This window comes from Schistocerca americana, chromosome 7 (assembly GCF_021461395.2).
Source record: "Schistocerca americana isolate TAMUIC-IGC-003095 chromosome 7, iqSchAmer2.1, whole genome shotgun sequence".
Classification (NCBI taxonomy): Eukaryota; Metazoa; Arthropoda; class Insecta; order Orthoptera; family Acrididae; genus Schistocerca; species Schistocerca americana.
Genome location: NC_060125.1, coordinates 365,580,258 through 365,608,087, shown reverse-complemented (window position 1 = coordinate 365,608,087; position 27,830 = coordinate 365,580,258). Strand labels below are relative to the sequence as shown.

At 43.4% G+C, this 27,830-nt stretch overlaps 1 protein-coding gene across 1 annotated transcript in view; it reads left to right on the top strand.

Moving 5' to 3' along the window:
- LOC124622938 (probable cytochrome P450 301a1, mitochondrial) overlaps positions 1-27,830 on the top strand; it is a 128,169-nt gene that overhangs the window by 52,378 nt on the left and 47,961 nt on the right. The window contains exons 3-4 of the mRNA XM_047148729.1: positions 15,314-15,430; positions 18,957-19,033. Coding sequence (XP_047004685.1) covers positions 15,314-15,430; positions 18,957-19,033 — 194 coding nt within the window. The remainder of the gene's footprint in view (positions 1-15,313; positions 15,431-18,956; positions 19,034-27,830) is intronic.

Sequence of the window (27,830 nt, the reverse complement as noted above, 5' to 3'; positions counted from 1 at the left end):
TGTCCGGAACAGGGTGTTTAAAATAGTGTCATATGTTCCTACAGGAGGTAGTATTTGTCACCGTTACAAGAAAAATTCCTATGTGTCTGGAAAGCAATACCTTTTGAGGCATGTGCCAATCCTTCCTCTCACTCGAGTCTGTCTGTAAGCAGTGCTGCACGTGGTTACCCCGCATCCTGGCACATCCTTCAGTCCTTCCCAGTGAGTCTGGCACTCTTTCAAATAAACCTGGCTTCAGCGGGGTAGCCGCGGGGTCTGACGCATCTTGTCACGATCCGCGCAGTTCCCCCCTGTCGGAGGTTCGAGCCTTCCTCTCACTCCAGTCTGTGTGTAAGCAGCGCTGCACGTGGTTACCCCGCATCCTGGCACATCCTTCAGTCCTTCCCAGTGAGTCTGGCACTCTTTCAAATAAACCTGGCTTCAGCGGGGTAGCCGCGGGGTCTGACGCATCTTGTCACGATCCGCGCGGTTCCCCCCTGTCGGAGGTTCGAGCCTTCCTCTCACTCCAGTCTGTGTGTAAGCAGCGCTGCACGTGGTTACCCCGCATCCTGGCACATCCTTCAGTCCTTCCCAGTGAGTCTGGCACTCTTTCAAATAAACCTGGCTTCAGCGGGGTAGCCGCGGGGTCTGACGCATCTTGTCACGATCCGCGCGGTTCCCCCCTGTCGGAGGTTCGAGCCTTCCTCTCACTCCAGTCTGTGTGTAAGCAGCGCTGCACGTGGTTACCCCACATCCTGGCACATCCTTCAGTCCTTCCCAGTGAGTCTGGCACTCTTTCAAATAAACCTGGCTTCAGCGGGGTAGCCGCGGGGTCTGACGCATCTTGTCACGATCCACGCGGTTCCCCCCTGTCGGAGGTTCGAGCCTTCCTCTCACTCCAGTCTGTGTGTAAGCAGCGCTGCACGTGGTTACCCCGCATCCTGGCACATCCTTCAGTCCTTCCCAGTGAGTCTGGCACTCTTTCAAATAAACCTGGCTTCAGCGGGGTAGCCGCGGGGTCTGACGCATCTTGTCACGATCCGCGCGGTTCCCCCCTGTCGGAGGTTCGAGCCTTCCTCTCACTCCAGTCTGTGTGTAAGCAGCGCTGCACGTGGTTACCCCGCATCCTGGCACATCCTTCAGTCCTTCCCAGTGAGTCTGGCACTCTTTCAAATAAACCTGGCTTCAGCGGGGTAGCCGCGGGGTCTGACGCATCTTGTCACGATCCGCGCGGTTCCCCCCTGTCGGAGGTTCGAGTCCTGTGTGTTGTTCTTAGAGTAAGTTAGTTTAAATTAGATTAAGTAGTGCGTAAGCTTAGGGACCGATGACCTCAGCTGTTTGGTCCCATAAGGCTTTTCCACAAATTTCCAAATTTACCTGGCTCCATTCGGATTCCGTCACATGCATCGGTCACACTCTCCCGTGAGGTCTGCGTATTGCAGATGGGCGAGTGCTGTGTACCACAGATGTCTGCGCGATGAATTAGCAGCGCTGTTGCAGAACAATATCATTGCAAAAAGACATCGACTGTAGCTTATGGACGACGAGATATGACCTCACTTTCTACGAATTGTGCGGCACTACCTCGGCGCAACTTTCCATGTACTGTGGATTGCTCGGGAAGGTCAAGTAGCATGGCCTCCCTATTCGAGAGACCTGAATCCATTGAATATCTGACTGGGGTATTTAGAAGCATTGATTTATTCCCAACCCATTGGCAATGTATAGATGTTACTGGGGCGCGTGACGAATGCATGTGCCGCAATCCGAACGGAGCCGTGTATAGTTGAAAGAATGGATGGTTCAATGCGACGAAGGGCTGAAGGATATGTTAGGAAGCGTAGTAACAGCAAGCAGTACCACCTATAGAGTTCTGTGCAACAGAGAGAGGGGGAATTAGAGGACTTATTGACATGTCACTATAATTGTGTTCTTTTGCTGCCTCTTTAATTTTTGTGTTGCTGTACGTAAAAAGCCGCTTCCACTGTTCCTGCTGTGTTGATTTCCATCGTTGATCTATCGCGACTGGATAGGTGATTCCAATTTACCGTCATTTTCTGGGAGCTCGGAGTAGCAATCGTGAATCGCTGAAGCTTCGCAGTGACAAGCTGTTAACCTGAAGATAGGTCGTTGGCTGTGATTAGGTGGGACTCAGCTTTGACATTTTTGATAATATATCTGGCACCTGTTCTTTCGGATTTCTCCGAAAGAACAGGTACCACATACTTAATGAATGCGAGGTCGACAATTGATCACTTCAGTGCGCTCGAACGCTTACGGGAATTGGCGAAATGCCACGATCAATGAGGATAATGGGCAAGGGGCAAAAGGCACTATATCAGTAGTGTGTCGTCCGCCACCGTAGCTGATCGAACAGCGTGCCGGCTTGCCTTGCCGGGGGGCCTGGGTTCGATTCCCAGCTGGGTTGAAGATTTTCTCTGTTCAGGGACTGGGTGTTTGTGTTGTCTTCATCATCCCCACTTCGTCCTCACCGACGCGCAAGTCGTCGAAGCGGTGTCACCTCAAAAGACTAGCACCAGGCGATCAGGTCAACCCACCTGGAGGCCTTCGCCACACGACATTTCATTTCAGTAGTGTGTGGATAAATTGAGAATTTGCTTCCGATGGGAGGCGCGCTGAGGTAGTCCATGCAGTTACGAAGACCACTGTGTTCGAATAGCGCAGTGGCCAGCACATCTGCCTAGTAAGTAGAAGACCAAGTTCGGATTATGGTCCGGCACAAATTCTCAACTTTCCACACTGTTTCAAATCAATGCCAACCACAGCTAACGTCAGTAATGCCTCTGTGTCTTGATTTTTGGCAGTCACACGTCTAAACTTGATTCCCCATTCGTCACGCCCCAGTATATATGCTTTTCTTACCGCGTCACGTGCCCGTAACTGCACTAGGCAGCATTCAGCCTCGTTGTGGTCATAATATTCTGGATCATCAGTGTATTATCCGCACTCGGGCCTTGTTACTAGCAGACTGGAGCCTGGAGGGGAGGCAACCACGCACCCTCGGCGGTACGTGCCCTTCCCTTCATCAGTTAAGCAACACAAATGTGCAGTTGTCTTTAGTAAACTTCCTGCAGGGGACAGTAGATGTAAATCGTTTGTTCACTAGCGTAGAATCACAAGACGCACTTCCCCGTGACACCAGCTTCGCGTTACACAACTGCAAACGTTTTTCTGCTGCTCTCTCTATAAGCAGACGACTGGTATTTCACAAAGTGCCTTCGCTTCTGCACACTTTGCCAATGCTTTTTCAAGTCTGCGAGAGAAATTGCAATCGCTTTCTGAAAGAAAAGTGGCACATCAAAGACTAGTAATTATAGATGAATAGCTGCCTAAGCGCATTTCAAATAGACTCATTACGCGCAACAATTTCAATTCAAATACTAAAAACTTCCGTACACTATTTCTTTAAAGATATTTCTCCCATTTTCTGTAAAATCCTATTTATTTATTTCACAAAATCACTATTTAGGCTTTATAGCCGCTCGCAAGTGCAAGTTGAAATGCCACAAAATGTGTGACGTACCTAAATGACACGCCTTATAAACCAGCCGTCGTATATACCGGGTGGTCAGAAACATTCTCAAAAGCTTGTAAGGGCGATGCAAGTTAGGTTGTGCTGAGAAATAATTGTTAAGAAAAAAATTAATACGTTGCACCATTTGTGAATTAATTGTCACTGAATTTAACCAATCAGGCCGTTAGGCGCGTAGATTAAAACTACCCGTCACACTTGGTGTCACCGAACGTTTTCTTCGTTTGGTTTCCTAAAACCACACAAGAGTGATGCAAGAACTGGACGGGCCGGTAGTAAGGACCTAAGCCGAGCCAAATGCTGGGCAGTGTCGTGCGCTATCATCTAAACTATGAGAACAACGGAAAGGAATTGTATGTGGCGGGCCACTCGAACTTTCGCATCTGGCGGGCCTCTTAAACTTGCGAGCACAACGGCCTGGTTGGCTAGCTGCAGTGCTGATTAACTCAGAAACGGTGCAACGTGTCGAACTTTTATTCTTAACAGTTAATTCTCAGCACAACATACCCTGCAACACCCTTACAAGCTTTTCAAACTGTTTCTGACCACCCTGTATAAGTCCAGATATACAGGGTGATTCAAAAAGAATACCACAACTTTAGGAATTTAAAACTCTGCAACGACAAAAGGCAGAGCTAAGCACTACCTGTCGGCGAATTAAGGGAGCTATAAAGTTTCATTTAGTTGTACATTTGTTCGCTTGAGGCGCTGTTGACTAGGCGTCAGCGTCAGTTGATGCTAAGATGGCGGCCGCTCAACAGAAAGCTTTTTGTGTTATTGAGTACGGCAGAAGTGAATCGACGACAGTTGTTCAGCGTGCATTTCGAACGAAGTATGGTGTTAAACCTCCTGATAGGTGGTGTATTAAACGTTGGTATAAACAGTTTACAGAGAATGGGTGTTTGTGCAAAGGGAAAAGTTCTGGACGGCCGAGAACGAGTGATGAAAATGTAGCACGCATCCAGCAAGCATTTGTTTGCAGCCCAGGAAAATCGACTCGCAGAGCTAGCAGAGAGCTGCAAATTCCACAATCAACTGTATGGAGAGTCCTACGTAACGTCAGCTACCCGAGGCGATGGATCGGCCGCCAGGCAGCCCGTGACAGAGCACTTCATCACTGGCCTCCAAGAAGCCCTGATCTTACCCCCTGCGATTTTTTCTTATGGGGGTATGTTAAGGATATGGTGTTTCGGCCACCTCTCCCAGCCACCATTGATGATTTGAAACGAGAAATAACAGCAGCTATCCAAACTGTTACGCCTGATATGCTACAGAGAGTGTGGAACGAGTTGGAGTATCGGGTTGATATTGCTCGAGTGTCTGGAGGGGGCCATATTGACCATCTCTGAACTTGTTTTTGAGTGAAAAAAACCTTTTTAAATACTCTTTGTAATGATGTATAACAGAAGGTTATATTATGTTTCTTTCATTAAATACACATTTTTAAAGTTGTGGTATTCTTTTTGAATCACCCTGTACATTTTTCCGGCGGTAAAAATGCAAATGTCGTGTGACTAGGGCCTCCCGTCGGATAGACCGTTCGCTGGGTGTAAGTCTTTCTATTTGACACCAGTTCGGCGACTTGCGGGTCGATGGGGATGAAATGATGATGATTAGGGCAACACAATACCCAGTCCCTGAGCGAAGAAAATCTCCGACCCAGCCTGGATTCGAACTCGGGCCCTTAGGATTGACATTCTGTCGCACTAACCACTCAGCTACCGGGAGCGGACTTTTCGACGATGATATGTCATTTAGGCATGTTGGACATATTGTGACATTTTAACTTATGCATGAGAATGGCTAAAAAACCGAAATAGTGATTGTGTGAAATAAATGAATAGTGATTTACAGTCAAATGGCGGAAACATATTTCAAAGAATTCTAAATGACTGCGGTCACCACGAAGGAAAAATTCTATAGAGTAATTAATTGCAGAAGGACAAGTCGCTTTTAGGAAAATGTGCTCACTACGCACAATAATCGTTAAAATCACACTTTGCACTACCTTCATGCATGCAGACTTGTGTCATCTTAGATTCAAGATGAGAGAAAAAGGGAATGAGAGAAAAAGCCTTATGAAACTATAAAATAACTTAGCAATGAAATAAAAACAATTGCCAAGGTAAAGGTATTCTGTTCAAAAATCCGCAGCTTAACCTGTGAAATTAAAATCTGCTGTTTTGTAACATTCAGAACCATTTTGCCCACCCCGTGGCCGCCTGCAGTGGACGAGCGGTTCTAGGCGCTTCAGTCCGGAACCACGCGACTGCTACGGTCGCAGGTTCGAATCCTGCCCCAGGCATTGATGAGTGTGATGTCCTTAGGTTAGTTAGGTTTGCTTAGTTCTAAGTCTAGGGGAGTGATGACCTCAGATGTTAAGTCCCATAGTGCTTAGAGCCATATGAACCCACCCCGTGCTTCATATCATGCTTGTATCCTCCTTGACCTGCGGCTCAGCCTCTGAGTCATTCTTCGAAGGCAGTCCTTCTCGTCCTCCAGTATGCGAGGATGGTTCCTGTGAAGAAGCACTGCAAACTTCAACTAGTCCAAAGTACGCTCAGCAGGGTTCATGTCAGCAGATATCGCAGACTGTTCCGTTCGGTTGATTCCAGCCTCGTAGGCGTTCACGGGATGACCCTTATCGACTTGAAAAGCGAATCCATCTCCGAAATGTTGTCTGTAGGGCTGGACAGGGTGTTTGAGAATATAATCCCAATAACGCACGGCCATCAAATTACCCTCGATAGAGGCGTTCGATATCTGCACATTATATCGATCCAAAACTGAATGTATTCGCTTCCCTGTTGAACCTGTGGGACTGAGATGTACACTTTATCCGACCGCCTCCGTATTCTGCGACGATCATCAACCCTCTGGTAAATCCTGCACCTGGTGAAGCGAAAGATGACATTAATAACAAGGACTGAGAAGAAATGCTGGATAAGGTAAAGCGGACAGGATAGTTCATGAGACTGCAATTAGGTTTGTTTGTGTTGGACACCAAGACACAAACGCATGAATCACAATTAAGAAACAACAAATGTGGCCCGTACGGGTATTGAAATGTTATACACATAGTGAATCTTGGTGACTCGTTTCAAATGATGTGTTCTAGTGGCGTCAGTCCAGTGTAAAGATGCAGAACTAATAAATAGAAACAAAGAGATGTTATTCGAAGAAGCCTCAAAGTAAAATGGTCTGATGTAGGAGACACTCAGGTTATCAACGTCTCGGATACAAATCATTTTTTTTCTTTGTGAGATAGAAAGAAATACACGAATGCAGATATGATACACGGATGCAGATATGTTTACTCAATTACGAAAATCAAACTGCTCACCAACAACCCTATACTCCGCCAGTCCAACAAAATTCCAAGACTGATTTTATTCCTGGTGTATTAGCGACGTCAGCGCAGTAACTATGGTGGCATCTTGAACTAACAACTGTAAACAGCAGATGTGCACTCGTCCAGTCAGTTGTGAGTAGTCAGTGTTAAGTAGTGGACGTGAGACCCTAGTGTGTCACTATTGTTGTCTCACAAATCCCAAGGGTGCAACGGCTCTAAATCAAGTATTCAAGACATTCTCCAGAATGTTTTGAGTAAGAGACAAGTGTGTTTAAATTTTGTTCCGCATATCTTGACTACCGAACAAAAACGGCGTCGCATGGACGCCTGCATCGACTTGGTTGAAACGCAATACACGGGTATTTCTTTGCTGGAAAACAGTGTCACAGGCGATGAGACTTGGTGTTATTATTGCGAAACTGCCACAATACGACAAAGTACGGAACTATACATGAAAGGTTAACGCTTTTACGGCTTAATCGACATTCAAGCCAGTGCGTCGCACAAGTTGAACGACATCCCAAAGACGGATTTTTCTCACAGTTTCACATGGTTGTATGAACAATATGTTTGTTGTACTCAAGTGGAGTGATACTATGTAGAACATATGAAGCATTAAAATCACCATCTCAATTTTTCTATATCTCTTATTAATACAGTATCGAAACTACTTGGACTGACGTGTTATTCAGCGTAGCAGGCTAATTTGTAAATTTCTATACATGCTTATATAGCAAAGGCTCTCGTACACAGTCGATCTCTGGCTAGAAAATATTTTCCAATTCTGTGCAATAGGATTAGGAATGTTTATTTACTCATTAGGATACTTTCTAGACGTTCCACGTCTCCCAACCGTTTGAATGGTAAAATATTCGGACAATTATTGCTTCGTACTTTTTGCACAGCGCACGTGATCTAGTTGGATGTGATAAAGAAACTTCGCAAACATTAATTGGCATTAATAAGATTTTTAAGCATGCTTTTTTAATCATTTCCCACTCCTCTTCCTTAAGAGTTCACTGACGTCCATAAGGAAACCGTACTTTCTCTTCATTGAAAAAAAATATTACGAATCTAATTATAACCTCGTTTAACGTACTGACGAATTCGGAACAGCTGTTGCACAGGCACCACTCGCATAAAGCAACTGTGCATGGAAAGCCGAAATTTAATCAGGGTAATAAAGTCAATTTTGGCTTTACATGTAAGCAGGGCGGGGAAAATCTGTTTCGATATTTTGATTGTTGTGTTCCGCAAAAGTATGTAACGTAGTAAATGGTTCTCATTAATAGCCGAAACAGAAAGGCAAATCGATAGCGAAGTAAACTACTTTCATAAAGATGCAAATAATTGAAATTTTACTGTTAGTTATGTAGAACGATTAGTGAAACTCATTCCAGTCTACATTCTGCGTGTTCAACTTATGAAATACCAACTACGGAAATAAAAGGACAGTCTAATGGCATCACGTAAGGTAGAGACCTGCCTTTCACGGATCTGTGGAGGAGAGATGACTCTTTAACTTGCCTCTCACGCGGTCAGTACACTGACCTCAATCGGCATTTTTATCCACCTTTCACAACCGGTTTTCGCAACAAACATGTCGAACACGTCGTTGAAACTCCCCAGGATGCCACGCGAGTATTTCAATCCGATTACCACCGAAAAATTGGGCACCTCAGATCTATGATGCTGAGTAAAATACAAGAAGATTTTCTGACTCAAAATCTGCATATTTAACCTTTCTGCTTATTTCAGAATCCAAAATTGCACTTGTTTACACGAGCTCCTTCTTTAGGGAATTAGGATTCTCATTCAGCCGGGTCGACTGTCGTGACAGCAATAGCCTGTTAATTACTTTTTGTGCTGACGCCTAATAGATTATGTCCGTTGTCGATCATGAGATATGAGAATATCAGCAAAAGAAATCTAGTGAAACTATAAACTGTTTACTTAACGTTCCACTTTTCCTTCCATAAAATGAATTAAAGCAACTTCTAAAACTACATTTTTCACGTTATTTCATTTATTTATTCTTGGGTAGACAGCGAAGTTAAGGTGCACCATTCGCATTACAGTTAATGTTAATTTATTAGATCTTTTACTAACTGTTATATTCAGCAATACTGTCCAGTTCTTATAAAACACATTTACTTCACAGACTTTATCCTTTAGGAAACTCCACAAATGAAACAGCATATGGTAGAATCTGCTGAAGACACCACCTACAGTACACTTGTTCGTCGTCTGCTAGAGTGTTGCTGCGCTGTATGGGATCCTAACGAGATAGTGTTGACGGAGGGTATCGAAAAAGTTCAAAGCAGAGCAACTCATTTTGCACTATCGTGAAACTGGGAGAGAGTGTCCTGGATATGATACGCGAGATGGTATGGCATGTTTTGTTGACTTCCACTCACATAGCGAGAAATGACCATTGAAATGAGAACTCGCACGGAAATATTTAGGTGCCCATTTTTCCCCCATGCTATGTGAGAGTAGAACGATCGAAAAATTTGAAGTGGTTCTATGGACCCTCTTCGAATTCTTGGATGTGGATTACATATTAGTGGCGTAGATGTAGACCTAGAATCAGGAAAGGAGCGGGCACATTGTACTGTTGATATATTTTTCCGCGCGAGCAGCAATAACAATGGACAGTGGAAAGCAAACTGCCCCGTATCGCACTAACATTCATTTCTCAGCCAGCCGTGCGTGAAAATAGTTCGTTGTTATCTATTACAGCTGTGAGCCTGATCAGGATTCAACTGGAACCTTCGGTTAACGCTGAATGTTTTCGCTGTAAAATTCACCTTCGTTTGGTATGAATGACAGTTATAGTCGGTTGCTAAGTTCCATCGTAACTTTGGATAATTATGCAGCAGAACAGCACGACAAGGACAGTTCAGTTCTGAAGGGACGTTATCACCTTTCTGAGTTGCGTTTTGCCTCAAAAGCAAAGATCTTAATTGAATCACAATGTACATTTTTGTCTACCATACCATTTCAGTACTGATTATCTTCATCTGTCAGTTTGGGGTAGAAGACTTTTGAAATTTCGAGACAACGTTGTGTCGCTACAGCCGTACAAAGTTAAGTACAATAAGGACTAATTATGGTTGTCTTCCAATGAATATTTCGTCTGTTATAGAGTAATGTCTCCTGACGCATTACTTTACGACTCGACGTTCGTTAAATAAATCACAGAGGCTAATTAGCCGACATGATGTTGTTGAGATGGCCAATGGCAACAGTTTCACGTAAAATTTTGTCTGCTTGCTTTAGCCGTTGTATATTTGTGTGTAGTGTGGCCTTGGGTATAGAAAAGGTTAGTATCTTACAAGATTATTTGTATTTCGATAATACTGCTAAAGATTTTTATGGCTCTTACGGAACGTAGCCTGAATATTGATGACGCCTTAAGGGGCTATTACGAAATGTAGACTACTCCGTTTTGTATCCTAACTTAATTTGTCAGTTCGGTAAGGGCGGCATGTTGGAATGTTGTGGTCTGAGATAGCAGCTGCCAGTGTTATTGTGGGAGAAACTGCACTAAAGAGCCAAACAAACTGGTACACCTGTCTAACATCGTGTAGGACCCCGCGAGCACGCAGAAGTGCCGCAACACAAAGTGGCACGAACTCGACTAATGGCTGAAGTAGTGCGGGAGGGAACTGACACCACGAATCCTGCAGGGCTGTCCATAAATCCGTAAGAGTACGAGGGGGTGGAGATCTCTTCTGAACAGCACGTTGCAAGTCATTCCAGATATGCTCAATAATATTCATTTCTGAGGAATTTGGCATTAAGCGGAAGTGTTTAAACTCAGAAGATTGCTCCCGGGGCCACTTTGTAGTAATTCAGGACGTGTGGGGTGTCGCATTCTCCTTCTGGAATTACCCAAGTCCGTCGGTATGCACAATGGACATGAATGGATGCACGTGATCGGACAGGATGCTTACATACTTGTCACCTGTCAGAGTCGTATGTAAATGTATCAGGGGTTCCCTATCGCTCCAGCTGCACACGCCCCACACCGTTGCGGAGCCTCCATCACCTTGAACAGTCCTCTGCTCACATGCAGGGTTCATGGATTCATGAGGTTGTCTCCATACTCGTACACGACCATCCGCTCGATGCAATTTGAAACGCCGGCCGCTGTGGCCGAACGGTTCTGGACGCTTCAGTCCGGAACCGCGGTGCTGCTACGGTCGCAGATTCGAATCCTGCCTCGAGAATGTGCGTGAAGTCCTTAGGTTAGTTAGGTTTAAGTAGTTCTAAGTCTAGGAGACTGATGACCTCAGACCTTAAGTCCCATAGTGCTTAGAGCCACAATTTGAAACGAGAGTCGTCTGGCCAGGCCATATATTTCCAGTCAACAACAGTCCAATGTCGGTGTTGACGAGCCCCGACGAGACGTAGAGCTTTGGGTCCTGCAGTCGTAGCCGGCCGCGGTGGTCTAGCGGTTCTAGGCGCGCAGTCCGGAACCGCGAGACCGCTACGGTCACAGGTTCGAATCCTGCCTCGGGCATGGATGTGTGTGATGTCCTTAGGTTAGTTAGGTTTAAGTAGTTCTAAGTTCTAGGGGACTGATGACCACAGATATTAAGTCCCATAGTGCTCAGAGCCATTTGAACCATTTGAATCCTGCAGTCGTCAAGGGTACACGAGTGTGCCTTCGGCTCCGAAAGCCCATATCGATGATGTTTCGTTGAATGGTTCGCACGCTGACAATTGTTGATGGTCCAACATTGAAATCTCCAGCAATTTGCAGAAGAATTGCACTTCTGTCACGTTGAACGATTCTCTTCTGTCGTCGTTGGTCCTGTTCTTCCAGGATATTTTTCCGGCCGCAGTGATGTCGGAGATTTCATGTTTTACCGGAGTTCTGATACGATACACTCATGAAATGGTCGTACGGGAAAATCCCCACTTAATCGCTACCTCGGAGAAGCTGTGTCCCATCGCTCGTGCGCCGACTGTAACACCACGTTGATACTCACTTAAATCTTGATAACCTGCCATTGCAGCAGCAGTAACCGAACTAACAACTGCTCCAGACACTTGTCGTCTTATGTAAGTGTTGCCGACCGCAGCGCAAACGCTCTTTCTGTCGGTCCCACTAAGAATAGTTTCTTCTCTGTAACTGCCCGACTGGGTCGCCCGCCCGTAGCTGATAAAGACAGCTGGTATCATAATCGATAGGCCTCTGTTGGTCGCCTTTAGGTTTCCAGTGACACAGTTGTATCAGGCCTGTTGTAAGAAAGTGGTTGCTACCTTCCACTTGTACGAAATCATTGCATTGAATTCTTCTAGACTTTGGCACAAAATCATTGGGGCACCATTCCTGAAAGGGAGAACTAACTACAGTCGCATCACCCACCCTCACTACTGTTAACTGTCTTTATTAAAAGGAGGTAAGTCCAACGGACTTCGTATATTTGGATATTCCCGTGATGCTCTCGAAATTCCGGCGCGCCACTGACCGCGTCCCCCCACCTCAGGACAAGGTGCATTAGAGAGATCCTAGCATATGAAACATCAAGTTTTTTTTACAAAACTTTCGGCCTGTGACGGTCCATTTGTGATGTGAAAGCTAGCATTTTCGCGTCTCGGCTGAACCCAGCACTTATAACTTTCATATGCTTTAATTTTTTGCACTGTTCCTCTGCATCGTCTATGTACTTCTTGTGTAGTTACTTCTGAAATTCAGTGTTAGTTCCATGGAATTTTCTTTTTTGCAAAGGTTTCTTCAATAAGCCAAGCCCAATGCAGGTGTCCCTGCCATAGGACACATAGCCACCTCAAATTTCAGCATTAACCTTATAGCAGAGATATTCTGCTCTCAACGCCTAAAGGTGACGTACAGACCTTCCTGTCATAACAGGAGAAGAAATTATTCGTTACGGCTTTTAATCTCGATAGTGATTTCTTTTTGAATACCCGCTAAGTAAGGTACTGTGGGAGACGCCGTCGTAATTATTGATGCGAGCTGGAGCCTGCACCCCATTTTCAGAACAGGTTCCGTACATCTCAAAATACTCTCTTTGACGTTGCCGTCCTCACAGAGAGTGCTTTGGTGGGGGGTTTCGGAGCTGCTTAGTGATACGATCCCGCTTCAGAGAATTTTCTGTCACGTCACAGGTATTTTTCTTTTCTTTAGTTACGACTGATTCTGCCAAGCTGGAGAACCGGCAGCACTGAATATATTTACGGGCTGTTACTGAAGCCAGCTTTTTTTTTCAGGTTGACTGCATAGGTTACCAGTGGTGTGACAGCTGAACCATGACATTTGCTGATAACTATAGACTACCAACAACCGTCTCCAGTACTCGATGTTGAATGTCACACATTTCCCGCTTTGTCCCGCTGTGTGATTACCGCTGCAGCTCATGCTTCCTAGCGCACCGCTTTCTGTATGTTGTTTTTAATTTGTGGTAATAAAGCTCAGGAAACTTAAATTTTTGTTGATGGTTAATGTGTGTTTTTAACTACGTTTTGTGACATGCAAGTCAGTACCACAAGTCAGCTTTCGTACTAATTAAGACAATAGGGTAAAAACCGTAGAGGGATACCAAGAGATGAATACACTAAGCAGATTCAGAAGGATGTAGGTTGCAGTAAGTACTGGGAGATGAAGAAGCTTGCACAGGGTAGAGTAGCGTGGAGAGCTCCATCAAACCAATCTCAGGACTGAAGACCACAACAACAACAAGACAATAGTGTGGTTTCAGTTTCACTATAACAATCCCGAGAGCACAATGCAGTAAGAGTCAAGTCATCTCGTCTTCTCAGGAATTTAATCGCGGAATCTTCGTGCTAACGACATGACCAGTGACATGCTGCGTCACCTAAAGGGCGAATTAACAAGTGATGAGAAGTTAGTAATCTCTGTGATAATAAAAGTGAAACGGAGGCGCCACATAGTGTATCATTTTATTGATGTGGCTTTAGTTAATGTCATAATAATCTTCACCGACTATATTTAGTAGGCAGAATGAATTTGAAGACGTTACGAGTCACTGTCATTCCAGACTTCGTAGTGCCTACTAAGTGTTCAACAACAGAAAGAGGAAATAAAGCCCTCGCATCAACTGTTGCAAACCATACGCTACACCAGCTAAAGGGATAAACGAAGCTGCACAAATGCCTTAAAATGGTACGTTAGAAGCGGCGCATTATGTAGCACAGTGAGAAATGCCCATTGTACAAATAGAATTACGAAACATGTAGTTTTTGACTCTGAGTTCTGCAGAATACACAACAAATGAGCGGTCCCTGATTTATAAGTGATTTCGCTGTGAAGCAATATAACATAAAAGTACCAAAAAGAAAACCTTTCTTCTGAAAACGATTGTACTGATGTTAATTTGATACATAATCATATCTACATATTGAAAATAATAATTCAAAGATTTTATTTCCGGCAAACCGAGACTGAATAAAGCGACGGCTTTGCCTGCAGAGAGGCTTAACCAATGAAAATGCTCTTGAGTGCGCGATACAAGCCAATCATTCTGCATCAGCAGCGCTGAAAAGGCCTCAGGTTGCACTGAATTCGGAAATACTGCGAAACTTCGTGTTGGAAAGAAGGCAAGTCCAACTTTACAAGGACACGGAACTTTATCAAAATAAAGGAAGGTCGTTAGAGATCATTAGAGATGGAGCACACGCTTGAACTGGTTAGGGTAGGTAAAGATATCGTCCGCGACCTTCAAGGGAGCCATCCCGACATTCGCTTTAAGTGACTGAGGAAAATCACTGGAGTGTTATCGGCAGTTCCAAAATTCGTAGATGAACTTTATCATTTTGGTACAGGCACTCGTGATTGTACGGCGGTAACTTTGCACTAGAGATAGCTAATCGACGGCTCTGCCTTAAATAATCGAGCGAACGTGAATGTAGCCCCGCTGGGTGTTATTATTCTGCAGCAGCCTTTTATTAATCAGAGAATAAATAGCTATAAGAGGTGCCTATGAATGAAACGAACTCATTTTTTAAAATGGAAACTAAAGCGATTGATTTGAAAAGACGATTGAAATCTCGTAGCCTTTAATTGTTATTCAGAAACTTTTCTTCCGTTCAAGGTCTTCTTGTGGAAGACCAGTACGCAATTATATGTTGGTGGTACATGTGGCCATCTGTATTCCGTATAGTGAAGGACTGACTCATATCACTTATGTATGGGGTTTTTACTAAATTTTGCCGTTATGGAGTGGTTCCTTATAACATAATGGTTGATCACGTGAAAAAATAATTAAATATGTCTCATGGCTTTTGGTGTACATCATTTGTAAACTACAAAGATCATACTAACGTAACATTCAAACAAATGAACGCGTAAAATTGATACAGATTCTTCATACATACAATTTTTCAAATTTTTCGTGGTATTCGTACAATATAGAAGTCCAATGTCATTTTCCCTACAGGCATGGAGAACCATGGCGAATATTCCGGACGAAGGTGCAGAAGCCGATCCTGCAGCTGCAGACCATCAAGAAGTACATACGGCCCATCGAGGAGGTGACCGAGATGTTCATACAGAGGTGAGCTGTTTTCTCTGGCCACTCCGGTGATATATTCTGTAGATGCCTGATTTTATGTTCATGTTTTTCTTGTGTGAATGCGACGGGGGAGGGGTCAAATGAAAGCCTTAAAAGTGTAATTAAAAGCTACATCTCGCGCCATTGTTTTACATGTTGGCAGTACTGTTACTGATGGTGTAAGGAATGCCCTACAGGCTGCAGCATACTACAGACAAGTGAAACGTGGCCACAATACCAGCTCCAAATGGGTACCCCCTGGCGACGTGCACCAAGGAGGAACAGTGTTCTGTCATGCGTTTTCTGATCAGTGAAGGTATGAAACCTACTTAAATCCGTCGTCGAATGAAGATCCAGTATGGCGATGCCTGTCTATCACCGCAGCAAGTGTGTGAGTGGAATACAAAGTTCGGGAGTGGGGTGCCTTCTATGTCAGAGGCTCAGCGCCTGAGCCAGGCTCACCATGTTGTGACACCGGAGTCCAACGCAGCAGTTGAAGCCATTCTGAAGTAAAATGGCCGCGTGGCGGTAGATGAAATAGCCGCAGATCTGAACATTAGTCATGGCTCAGCACATCACATCATTCATAAAGCGTCTACAAGCTGGGTTTCACGCCACCTCACTCCAGAACTGAAGCGGCTACATGTTGACGTCTGTGAAGAACTTCTGTAGTGCTTTGAAGCAGAAGGTGATAGTTTCTTCTCGAGAATCGTTACCGGAGACGAAACCTGAGTATACTACTACTATCCTGGAACAAAGAGAAAAAGCAAGGAATGGCGCCATTCATCATCACCAAAACCCAAGATGTTCAGGACGCAGTCGCCTCCAGGGGCGGTTTTGCTGGCTCTCTTTTGGGATGAACAAGGTGTTATCGTGAAGCACTACACAACTATGGGACACACCATCACCACAGCATCATACTGCAACATGTTAAAAAATCAGCTTCGGCTTGCAATAAGAACAAAGCGACGTGGGCTTATGACTGCAGGGGTCATTTTTCAGCATGACAATACTCGGTCTCCTACTGCCCGTGCAACAATTCCAGCCATCGATGACCTGCACTTTGATACTCTACCACGTCACTATACTCACCAGACTTCGCACCGTAGGATTTCCACATGTTTTGACCTCTCAGAGAGTCGATGGCAGGAAAGAAATTTTGTTCCCATGAATATGTGCAGCAGGTGGTGCAAGAATGGCTGCACACACCAAAGTAATTTCTTTTTCCCAACGGTATCCGTGCACTTCCCACGCGCTTGAGGAAGTGTGTTGAATGACTGGCAAACTGGTAAAAAAATGATACAATATGTTCCACTTTCCGCCAATAAAAAAAATTAAAATATTTAAAGCTTTCATTTGACTCCCCTTGTAGATAATAAAATTGAGTGACTTGTCACTACTAACGGTTCTTCAAAGATGTCGATTATAGCAGCTCGTCGTGTTCGTGCATTTTTTTTCTTTTATTCAATGAATTTGTGGCTATTTTTACAATGAAATGTTGCAACCTTAAAACAGATGGACTTCAGTGTTACACTTCAGAATCCAGCATAACAGAATTCTCTTTAAGGCATATTCAAGAAATTGACATTGTCGCGCCGTTGTTTCTCCATTTCCCTACTGACTGCATCATAAGTTAAAGACAAAAGCCAACTCTGAACATCAATGAATAAATTTTCCAAACACCTGAACTAACACCGATCTAACGATCAACAGCAACGTCAGGAAGCTGCTATGAAAGCAGAGAGAGCTTTACCACAGATTCAAACGAACCCCAAAGTTTACTAACGAACAAAGAAAGTGAAGTTAAATCCAGCTATATAAGAGGCGCTCAGTGAATTTCAAAAGCATTTTATATTAAACTAAATTTTGAGGAACCTAGAGAAACTGTATTCTACGCAGAATCAGTACATCGATCGAAATTTAATTGTCTTAGTTGTCCAGTCGTTATTAGATAGTACTGATTACAAAACGGAAGACTTACATAAAAAACTATTCTTGTAAAATTGTTCCCCTGATAAAGACTGCATTACAGTTCTTCTTTGTGATGCTCACATGAATGCGAAAGATATTATAGAAACATGCATTTTCTTAATCCAAAAGCAATGTGTGGGCAGAATAAAGAGTCATAAGTTCGAATTTCCAAAACTATTCCTCTGAAGAAGATTTCATCGTAGCATACGGGTGGAAAAATAACAGTGATAACTGAATGAGGAATCTAAAAGAAACCAAAATCTTTATAAAGGGGAAAGGCCACTGTAACTACCAAATTAAATACTAGATTGTACTTGTTTACATGAAATAGACCTGTTTATTGCAGTAGTTTATCGTAGGTCGCTGAAAAAATAGTGTTCCATGCGATAGGAAAACGAGAGATTACCCCAGTTTCAGAAAAGGATCATAAAAATCTAAAACAGTAAAACTGAAGACAATTCCGTGTTGTAATAAAATTACCTTTCGCCACGGGATAGGTTAGTCTATGCAAGAGTGTCACAGTAAGAGTCACTCTAAGAGTGTTGGACATTACTAAATGTCTACTATTCAGAGCCAGAAGACCCACGTCAAAGAAGATTATTTTTACTACTTCTTATCCTCCCACCCCACCCTCCTACAATTCTCGCCTAACGTCCAATTGCCCATGACGGTAGAATCAGAGAAATTCAAGAGTAACCGCGATTATTCTTCCGGCTAACCGTTCTTGGAAGGAGTAGGACACTGGTATTGTAACGGTGGTATACCATGTACCCCCTTACACAATACCGCTGCACATAACATGCATTAATGTAAGTAGATAATGAGACATTCATGTATAGGTAACAACCATGTAAGAGAGATATAGCTGTTGTCGGCACGGAAAATAGGATGGTCCAGCATGACGACAACGACGTGGAAATATTATACGTCGCCTCTGAGGGACAAGAATCGAACTCTCAAGCAATTCTATAGCAACCGAACCGTCAGAGGGGCTAAGGCTTGAACACACTCTGAACTTTACGCAGACCACTTCGTATGGCATAACATTGGCCAAATTACTCTCTAAGAGTTCAGCCGCCAACATTGCACTGTTTATTCGCAACCACTGGGCACATTTCATTTGCGAAGCATTAGTTTTGTTTGACTATGATGCGTGCTTGTGGAATGTATAAGATTGCAGCCCAATGACGTCACATAGGCCACTCCTCTTAAACAGAACCAAGGGACCGCCGAGCTTAACGTATCCGACTGATGAATGAAACACTTCATGACAATGGGAAAAGCTTCTGATCCGCACTAGGACCATAGCGCGAATTTACTATCACGAGCCTAAGGAAATGTTCTCATTAGCTGCTAGAGTAGAAGAAAATGAAAGGAATGGAGAACTAACATTCCTCTCCAGACCGGCACATTAACTGCTCCATAGTCATTCAGAATATGTGATTTATTTGTTCCCCATGTATCCTTTTCGGTTCAGAAAGGTACTGAAAATTTGACTCACAATAAAAATAATGATGCTAACATGTGACTAATATTTTATTTTTTTCCTTTGTTACAGAATGTGTGAGATGAGGGACGAGAACGGTGAGATGCCTGAAGACTTCGATAACGAGATCCACAAATGGTCGCTTGAATGTACGTTACCCTGAGTTTTGCATCCACTATTGATAGCTGTTCTGGTCACTGTTATGAGCTAATTATGCTATTAGGTACACTGACGTTTGTCAAAATTGCAACACCGAGAATGCCCCAATAAATCTGGTCAGGGGAAACATTTAACAATGTACCACTAACAAGTGCAGGAGACATAACACTTCCAGGTCGTCTTTGAGTCCATGCCATGGGGTTAGAAACACTTATTGCAGCACGCACGACAATAGGCATCACACCGATATCCCACATTCTGTTAATTCATGCACCTAATTTGTGGTATAATGACTATTTCACCCACATGCATTATCCTTATCACAACGTGCACAAAGTGAGTAGTTCTAAGTTGTAACTGTAGATTCCTTACTTCCCCGTCACGCCGTAGTAATATCATTGTAGTTGGCTTTTATTATAATAATATTTTATACTGCAGTTAATTATTTCTAACCATAGTGAGTCATTTGCGTTTTGTAGTATTGTTTTGCTTTGTGGCTGTTGGCTAAAGAACACAGTTTGCGTAGAACGTGTATGAAAGACATGCGTTTTTAATGTATTACACTGTTCCAGTGTTGTGTTACAGCCCCCAATTAATTTTCACGAGCAGAACTAAAGAAAAGAAAAATTTTAAAGCGACACTTCCCAATTCAAACTCAACATCATTACATATTCTTAGTGGCTAGCGTTCTGTATGACTTACAGGGACTTGTAGAGTCATAGCTGGATTTCACTGTTTCATCATTTCAGATGGTTGATGTTTTAAGAGTTCGGATTATAACGTACAACACGGAAAATATGTAACTCAGGAACATGGTTGTGGTAGCAACCACCATTTGTACCAGTTTTTTCTGTCACAATAATTCTTTTGTGCGCTTAAGTTACCTATATGTTTGGTCAGAAATATCAATTACAGGAGACTCGTAGTGAATGCTCCCGATTAGGATAAAACTTGGACCACGAAAGACACATAGGTTTTAATTTGGGTAAGCAACTGATCGATGCGACAAAACGACGAACAACTGGAGAAACTCTTGACTAGAGGGGTAGCTATGCTAAATGAAACCTATATGAAGCGCTTCCTACATAACTCGTAAAATCTGCAAATAGCAGCATACTCTAATTTAATTTTGTGCATCACGTATATCAGTTTCAGGTCTTTGGTAAATTAGCTACAGTTTTCTATGGTCGAAACTAGAACAGTCACAGCGAACTGAAGCTGTGTCTTGATCCTCTGCAGTAATTTTTCCCTCAGCAACTAGCAGTCTCTTCTCCACACTACCATACGTATTGAAGAACTTCGATTATGGTCTTCCTGCGGAATACGTTACTCTCTGGTATACAAAATAAATAAATAAATACAGGTTAATGGGAGTAGCGCTGGAGTCCGCCAGTTTTCCTTTACCGGTGCGGCACAGCGGTGTACTGGGTAGCATAGCTACAAGGCGTCCACTCTCGGCTCCTCCAATTTCTTCTGCCAAATCAGTTGGCATTGCAGTTGTCTCACTGGCAGATCAAACGTGTTTACAACGACTGAAATGGCCTAATGTTGTCCAAAACATTGAACTTTAATTTTCGAAGAGCGAGGTAAAATTCACTGTGCGCTCAACTGGATTTAGATTAAGTTAGATTAAGTCAAAACTGAGCTGATATCTTTCATTACACCGCTGCTGATTTCCATTCCAGTATTTATCCAACTCAGTCAGAAGTCTTCACAGATTCTCTCTCGCTCTTTCTAGCCCACCTCTCCCTTACTCCATAAACGCCTATTCCTCCCTCCCTCTCTCCCTTCTTTTTCGGCTTCAGACCCCTATTCCTCACCAATTTTTCACCTCCTTTCTCCCCAGCTTCATCATTCTCAACTACTAGATATCCCTCACACTCTGACGCCAATACACACACACACACACACACACGCACGCACACGCACACACACACACACACACACACACACACACACACACACACACACACACACACACACAAACACAAATCATTAATTGCTATATCGTTTGGGTATGTTAAACGTTTATCATTGTATCGGGAGCAGTCAAATTACAATGAGACAAATAGAAAATTATTATTTCAGAAGTTATCTCCAATGTGAGACTAGATGGTCAATGACTCGTAGAAAATTGGTCGAGGTTGCCTACGGAACTATGGTTGTACCCAGGTGTGCGCCGCTTTGTCCAGAGCAAATCGACGGCTGCGAACGTCTTTCTTCTGGGTTCCAAAAACATGGAAATCACATGAGGAGAGGTGGAGACTGGTTTGGGGATGTGTGAGATCTTCCTAGCTAAAATTCTGAAGCGTACTCGAAACAGCCTTGGTAACATGTGAGCCCGCAATCCGTACAGTCTTGGTCTCTACCCATTCGATTTCCATAGTTTTTGGAGACCTGAAGAAAGACGTTCGTGAACGTCGATTTGCTTCGCACAAAGAGGTGCCCTCCTAGGTACAATCATGGTTTCGTTGGCAACCGTCAACATTCTTCCACGTAGACTATGACCGTCTTGTCTCATGGTGGGATAAAAGTATTAACAGTTATGGCAATTACTTTTGAACTAATAAACAAGTATTTACTTTTTCCAACGGTCTCGTTTGCATTTGACTGAACCTCATACGCAGAAGGAAACTTAAATTTGATTTTGGGTATACATTTACAGAAGACACGTATCTGTTTCAATAATATATATTCAGCAGTTTCTCACAGGTCTAAACGGGGCTGTCATCAAGATATAATTTGTCGCTCTTTTTAAATTAATAGTCATAGGAATCGCGTGAACAAAGGGTTTTAAAATGGCACCACGTCGACTTCCTATATCACAATTTTGTTCTCTGCTGCCGTACTACCTCGAGAGTTCGACTTAATTTCTCAAGAATTATGCTAAGCATATTGTTTTTAAATGCTACAATCTCGTAAAATATGACATACCAGGTGCTTCCCGAAAAATCAACTGAATTTGACGATTTAAACTGTTATTATTATTACTATTATTATTATTATTATTATTTATTATAATTATTATCTTAGCTATAGTCCACGTAAGCAATAAGAGTGTGAAAAATGTTTCGTGTTGCGTTTCTTAGGGAAACAAATGGCGCTGATCTTGCTTTTAGGGAAAAACGAGAAAAAATGTACTAAATGTAAACTTTTGCACTCGATATTATTACACTCCTGGAAATTGAAATAAGAACACCGTGAATTCATTGTCCCAGGAAGGGGAAACTTTATTGACACATTCCTGGGGTCAGATTCATCACATGATCACACTGACAGAACCACAGGCACATATACACAGGCAACAGAGCATGCACAATGTCGGCACTAGTACAGTGTATATCCACCTTTCGCAGCAATGCAGGCTGCTATTCTCCCATGGAGACGATCGTAGAGATGCTGGATGTAGTCCTGTGGAACGGCTTGCCATGCCGTTTCCACCTGGCGCCTCAGTTGGACCAGCGTTCGTGCTGGACGTGCAGACCGCGTGAGACGACGCTTCATCCAGTCCCAAACATGCTCAATGGGGGACAGATCCGGAGATCTTGCTGGCCAGGGTAGTTGACTTACACCTTCTAGAGCACGTTGGGTGGCACGGGATACATGCGGACGTGCATTGTCCTGTTGGAACAGCAAGTTCCCTTGCCGGTCTAGGAATGGTAGAACGATGGGTTCGATGACGGTTTGGATGTACCGTGCACTATTCAGTGTCCCCTCGACGATCACCAGTGATGTACGGCAAGTGTAGGAGATCGCTCCCCACACCATGATGCCGGGTGTTGGCCCTGTGTGCCTCGGTCGTATGCACTCCTGATTGTGGCGCTCACCTGCACGGCGCCAAACACGCATACGACCATCATTGGCACCAAGGCAGAAGCGACTCTCATCGCTGAAGACGACACGTCTCCATTCGTCCCTCCATTCACGCCTGTCGCGACACCACTGGAGGCGGGCTGCACGATGTTGGGGCGTGAGCGGAAGACGGCCTAACGGTGTGCGGGACCGTAGCCCAGCTTCATGGAGACGGTTGCGAATGGTCCTCGCCGATACCCCAGGAGCAACAGTGTCCCTAATTTGCTGGGAAGTGGCGGTGCGGTCCCCTACGGCACTGCGTAGGATCCTACGGTCTTGGCGTGCATCCGTGCGTCGCTGCGGTCCGGTCCCAGGTCGACGGGCACTTGCACCTTCCGCCGACCACTAGCGACAACATCGATGTACTGTGGAGACCTCACGCCCCACGTGTTGAGCAATTCGGCGGTACGTCCACCCGGCCTCCCGCATGCCCACTATACGCCCTCGCTCAAAGTCCGTCAACTGCACATACGGTTCACGTCCACGCTGTCGCGGCATGCTACCAGTGTTAAAGACTGCGATGGAGCTCCGTATGCCACGGCAAACTGGCTGACACTGACGGCGGCGGTGCACAAATGCTGCGTAGCTAGCGCCATTCGACGGCCAACACCGCGGTTCCTGGTGTGTCCGCTGTGCCGTGCATGTGATCATTGCTTGTACAGCCCTCTCGCAGTGTCCGGAGCAAGTATGGTGGGTCTGACACACCGGTGTCAATGTGTTCTTTTTTCCATTTCCAGGAGTGTATTTACTTTGTACGAAGAGTCTGCCCCCCCCCCCCTCCCGTTGGTGGGGAGGCTTCCATGTCTCAGCGATACAGATACCGATCCCTTCATTGGGCAGCTAGGTCAGAAAAATTAAAAAGAGAAATAGGTTGAAGTTAGATATAGTGGGAATTAGTGAAGTACGGTGGCACGAGAAATAGGGTTCCGGTCAGGTGAATACAGGCATAAATACAAAATTAAATAGGGGTAATGCAGAAGTAGATTTAATAACGAATAAGAAAATGAAATGCGGGTAAGATACTATGAACACTATAGTAAATTCATTATCATAGCCAAGACAACCCCCATTCACTACAGTAGTACAAGTTTATATGTCAACAAGCTCCGCAGATGATGAAAAGATTGAATAAATATATGATGAGATAAAAGAAATTGTTCAGATAGCTAAGCGAGACGAAAATTTAATTGTGTTGGGGACTGGAATTCGAAAGTAGGAAAAGGAAGAGAAGGAAACATAGTAGGTGAATATCAACTGGGGGAAAATTGAAAGAGGGAGGCGCCTGGCAGAATTTTGCGCAGAGCATAATTTAATCATCGCTAACATTTGGTTTAAGAATCATGAAAGAAGGTAGTGTACGTGAAAGAGACCTGCAGACACCGGAAGGTTTCAGTTTGATTATATAATGTTTAAGACAGACATTTCGGAACCAGAATTTAAATTGTAAGACATTTCCAGGGGCAGATGTGGACTCTGACCACACTTTATTGGTTGTGAATGTCGATTAAAACTGATGAAATTGCAAAAAGATAGGAAATTAAGGATATGGGATCTGGATAAGTTGACAGAACAAGAGGTTCTTGAGAGTGGCAGATGCAGCATTAGACAACGACTGACAAGGACGGGGGAAGGAATACAGTAGAAGACAAATGGATAGCTCTAAGAGATGAAATAGTGAAGGCAGCAGAGGATCAAGTAGGTAAAAGACAAAGGCTAGCAGAAATCCTTGGATAGCACCAGAAGTATTGAATTTAATTGATAAAAGAAGAAAATATAAAAATCCAGGCGAAAGGAAATACAAACGTCTAAAAAATTAGATTGACAGTAAGTGCAAAATAACTAAGCAGGAATGGCTAGAGGACAAATGTAAGATTTGGAAACATATAACACTAGAAGAAACACAGATACCGCCAGGAAAATTAAAGAGACCTTTGGAGAAAGGAGAACCTGTCCTAAGAAAAGAAGGGAAAGCTGAAAGATGAGAGAAGAATGTGGAGGGTCTGTACGAGGGAGATGTGCTTGAGGGCAGTGTTACAGAAATTAAGAGGATGCAGAAGAAGATGAGATGGGAGATATGATACTACGTGAAGAACTTGACAGAGCACTGCAAGACCCAAGTCGAAACAAGGCCCTGGAGTAGAAAATATTTCACTAGAAATGTTGGTAGCCTTGGGAGAAACAGCCATGTCAAAACTCTTCCATCTGGTGAGCAAGATATATGAGACAGGTGAAATACCATCAGACTTCTATAATAATTCCAATTCCTAAGAAAGAAAATGCTGACAGTTGTGAAAATTACCAAACTATCAGTTTAATAAGTCATGATTGCAAAATACCAACATGAATTCTTTGCAAGAGTATGGAAAAACCGATAGAAGCTGACCTCGGTGAAATTCAGTTTGGATTCCGAAGAAATGTGGAAATACTGGCTCCACGACTTCTCACAGAAGACAAGTTAAGGAAAGGCAAACCTACGGTTACAGTATTTGTAGACTTACAGAAAGCTTTAGACAATGATGACTGGAATACACTCTTTTAGTTTCTGGGGGTAGCAGGGGTACAATATAGGGAGCAAAAGGGTATTTACAACTTGTGCAGAAACCAGACTACAGAGTCGAGGGGAATGAAAGGGAAGCAGTGGTTGAGAACGGAGTGAGACAAGATTGTAGCCTATCCCCGACGTTATTCATCTGTACACTGAGCAAGCTATAAAGGAATCCAAAGAAAAATTTGGAGAATGGCTTAAAAGTTTATGGAGAAAAAATAAAAACTTTGAGGTTTGCCGATGGCATTGTAATTTTGTCAGAGACAGCAAAGAACTTGGAAGACCAGCTGAACGAAATAGACGGCTTCTTGAAAGGAGGATACAAGATGAATATCAAAAAAAGCAAAACGAGGATAATGGAATGTAGTAAAATTAGATCAGGTGATTCTGGGAGAATAAGAAAAGGAAATGAGACAGCAAAAGTAGTACACGAGGTTTGCTATTTGGGCAGCAAAATAACTGATGATGGTCGAAGTAAGGAGGATATAAAATGTAGACTGGCAATGATAGGAAAAACTTTTCTGAAAAAGAGAAATTTTTTAACATTAGCCTGAAGAAGTTTTTTCTGAAAGTATTAATATGGTGTGTAGCAATGCATGAGAGTGAGGCATGGAGGATAAACAATTTAGACAAGAAGAGAATAGAAGCTTTCGAAATGTAGTGCTACAGAAGAATGCTGAAGATTACATGGATAGATCACGTAACTAATGAGAAGGTACTGAATAGAATTGGGGAGAAGAGAAATTTGTAGCACAACTTGATTAGAAGAAGGGAACGGTTGGTGGTATGTATTCTGAGGCATCAAGGAATCACCAGTTTAGATCTGGAGGGAAGTGTGGAAGGTAAAAACCGGAGAGGGAGATCGAGAGATGAATACAGTAGGCAGATTCGCAAGGGTGTAGGTTGCAGTAGTTACTCGGATATGAAGAGGCTTGCACAGGATGATGCATCTAATCAGTCGACGACTGAAGACCACAACAACGAAGAGAGCAAAGGAATAAGGAAATGAGATAGCCTAGGCGTACTCTACAACTAACTTTTCCAAAATACTCGTATACCGCTGTCTTTTCCGAGATACAGTTCGCTCAGTCAAATAATCTTGTAGTATATTTCACAGTAGAAAATAGTGAACAGCACAATAGTTCGTATTTTAGGTTCCGATTCTATAACATTCTTCCTGTTTCTGTACCAATCTCAGGCATGTGAAGTTCCCTTAAACCTGCATGTTATGTGTTTCATACGGCTATCATGTTCGGGATGATCACGTAGTTCTTTTTATGTAGACATGTTACTTGTATAGTTTACGAAGCTGATTAAAACAAAATCATTGGAGTCAACTATTTTATTCGTCATCAGTCTTCCGACTGGTTTGACGCAGACCTCCACGAATTCCTCTCCTGTGCCAACTTCTTTATTTCAGTGTAGCACCTGAACACATGTTACATACGACCTCTCTTATTTGCTGGATGTATTCCAATCTCTAGCTTCCTCCGCTGTTTTCACCCTCTGCAGCTCCCTCTACCACCACGGGAGTTATTCCCCGATGTCTTAACAGATGTCCTACCATTCTGTCCCTTCTTCTTTTCAGTGTTTTACATACTTTTCTTTCCTCTCCTATTCTGCGCACTACTTCCTCATTCCTTACCTTATCAGTCCATCGAATTTTTAACATACGTCTGTAGCACAGCAGCACAACATCTGAAATGCTTCGATTCTCTTCTCTCCTGGTTTTCTCGCCGTCCGTGCTTCACTACCAGACAATGCTGTTCTCCAAAAGTACATACTCAGGACTGTATCCCTCATATTAAGCCTTTTGTTTGATAATAGTAGACTTCTCTTGGCCAGGAATGCCAATTTTTCCAATACTAGTCTGCTTTTGATTTCCTTGCTCCGACCGTCATGGGTTATTTTGCTGCCTAGCTGGCAGAATTCCTTTACTTCATCCATTTCATGACCATCAATCCTAATGTTAAGTTTCTCGCTGTTCTCATTTCTGCTCCTTCTCATTACTTTCGTTTTTCTTTGATTTACTGTCAATTAATATTCTGTACTCAGTAGACTTTTCATTCCATTCAGCAGATCTTTTAATTCTTCTTCACTTTCACTGAGGATAGCAATGACATCAGCGAATCTTATCATTGATATCCTTTCACCTCGAATTTTAATTCCGCTCTTGAACCTTTCTTTTATTTCCATCATTGCTTCTTCGACGTATCGATTGAACAGTAGTTCTTTTCAACCAAATCTCAGAGAGCTGGGAGCAGGCAAACTAGCTTCCATTTGCGAAAATTTGGGAAAGTGTTACTATTTCCGCCATTGAGGTACTGTTCATAAATGATAACGAGCAAGCAAAGACGCAAATAAGGCCACCCGCTGATTTTTATGATTTT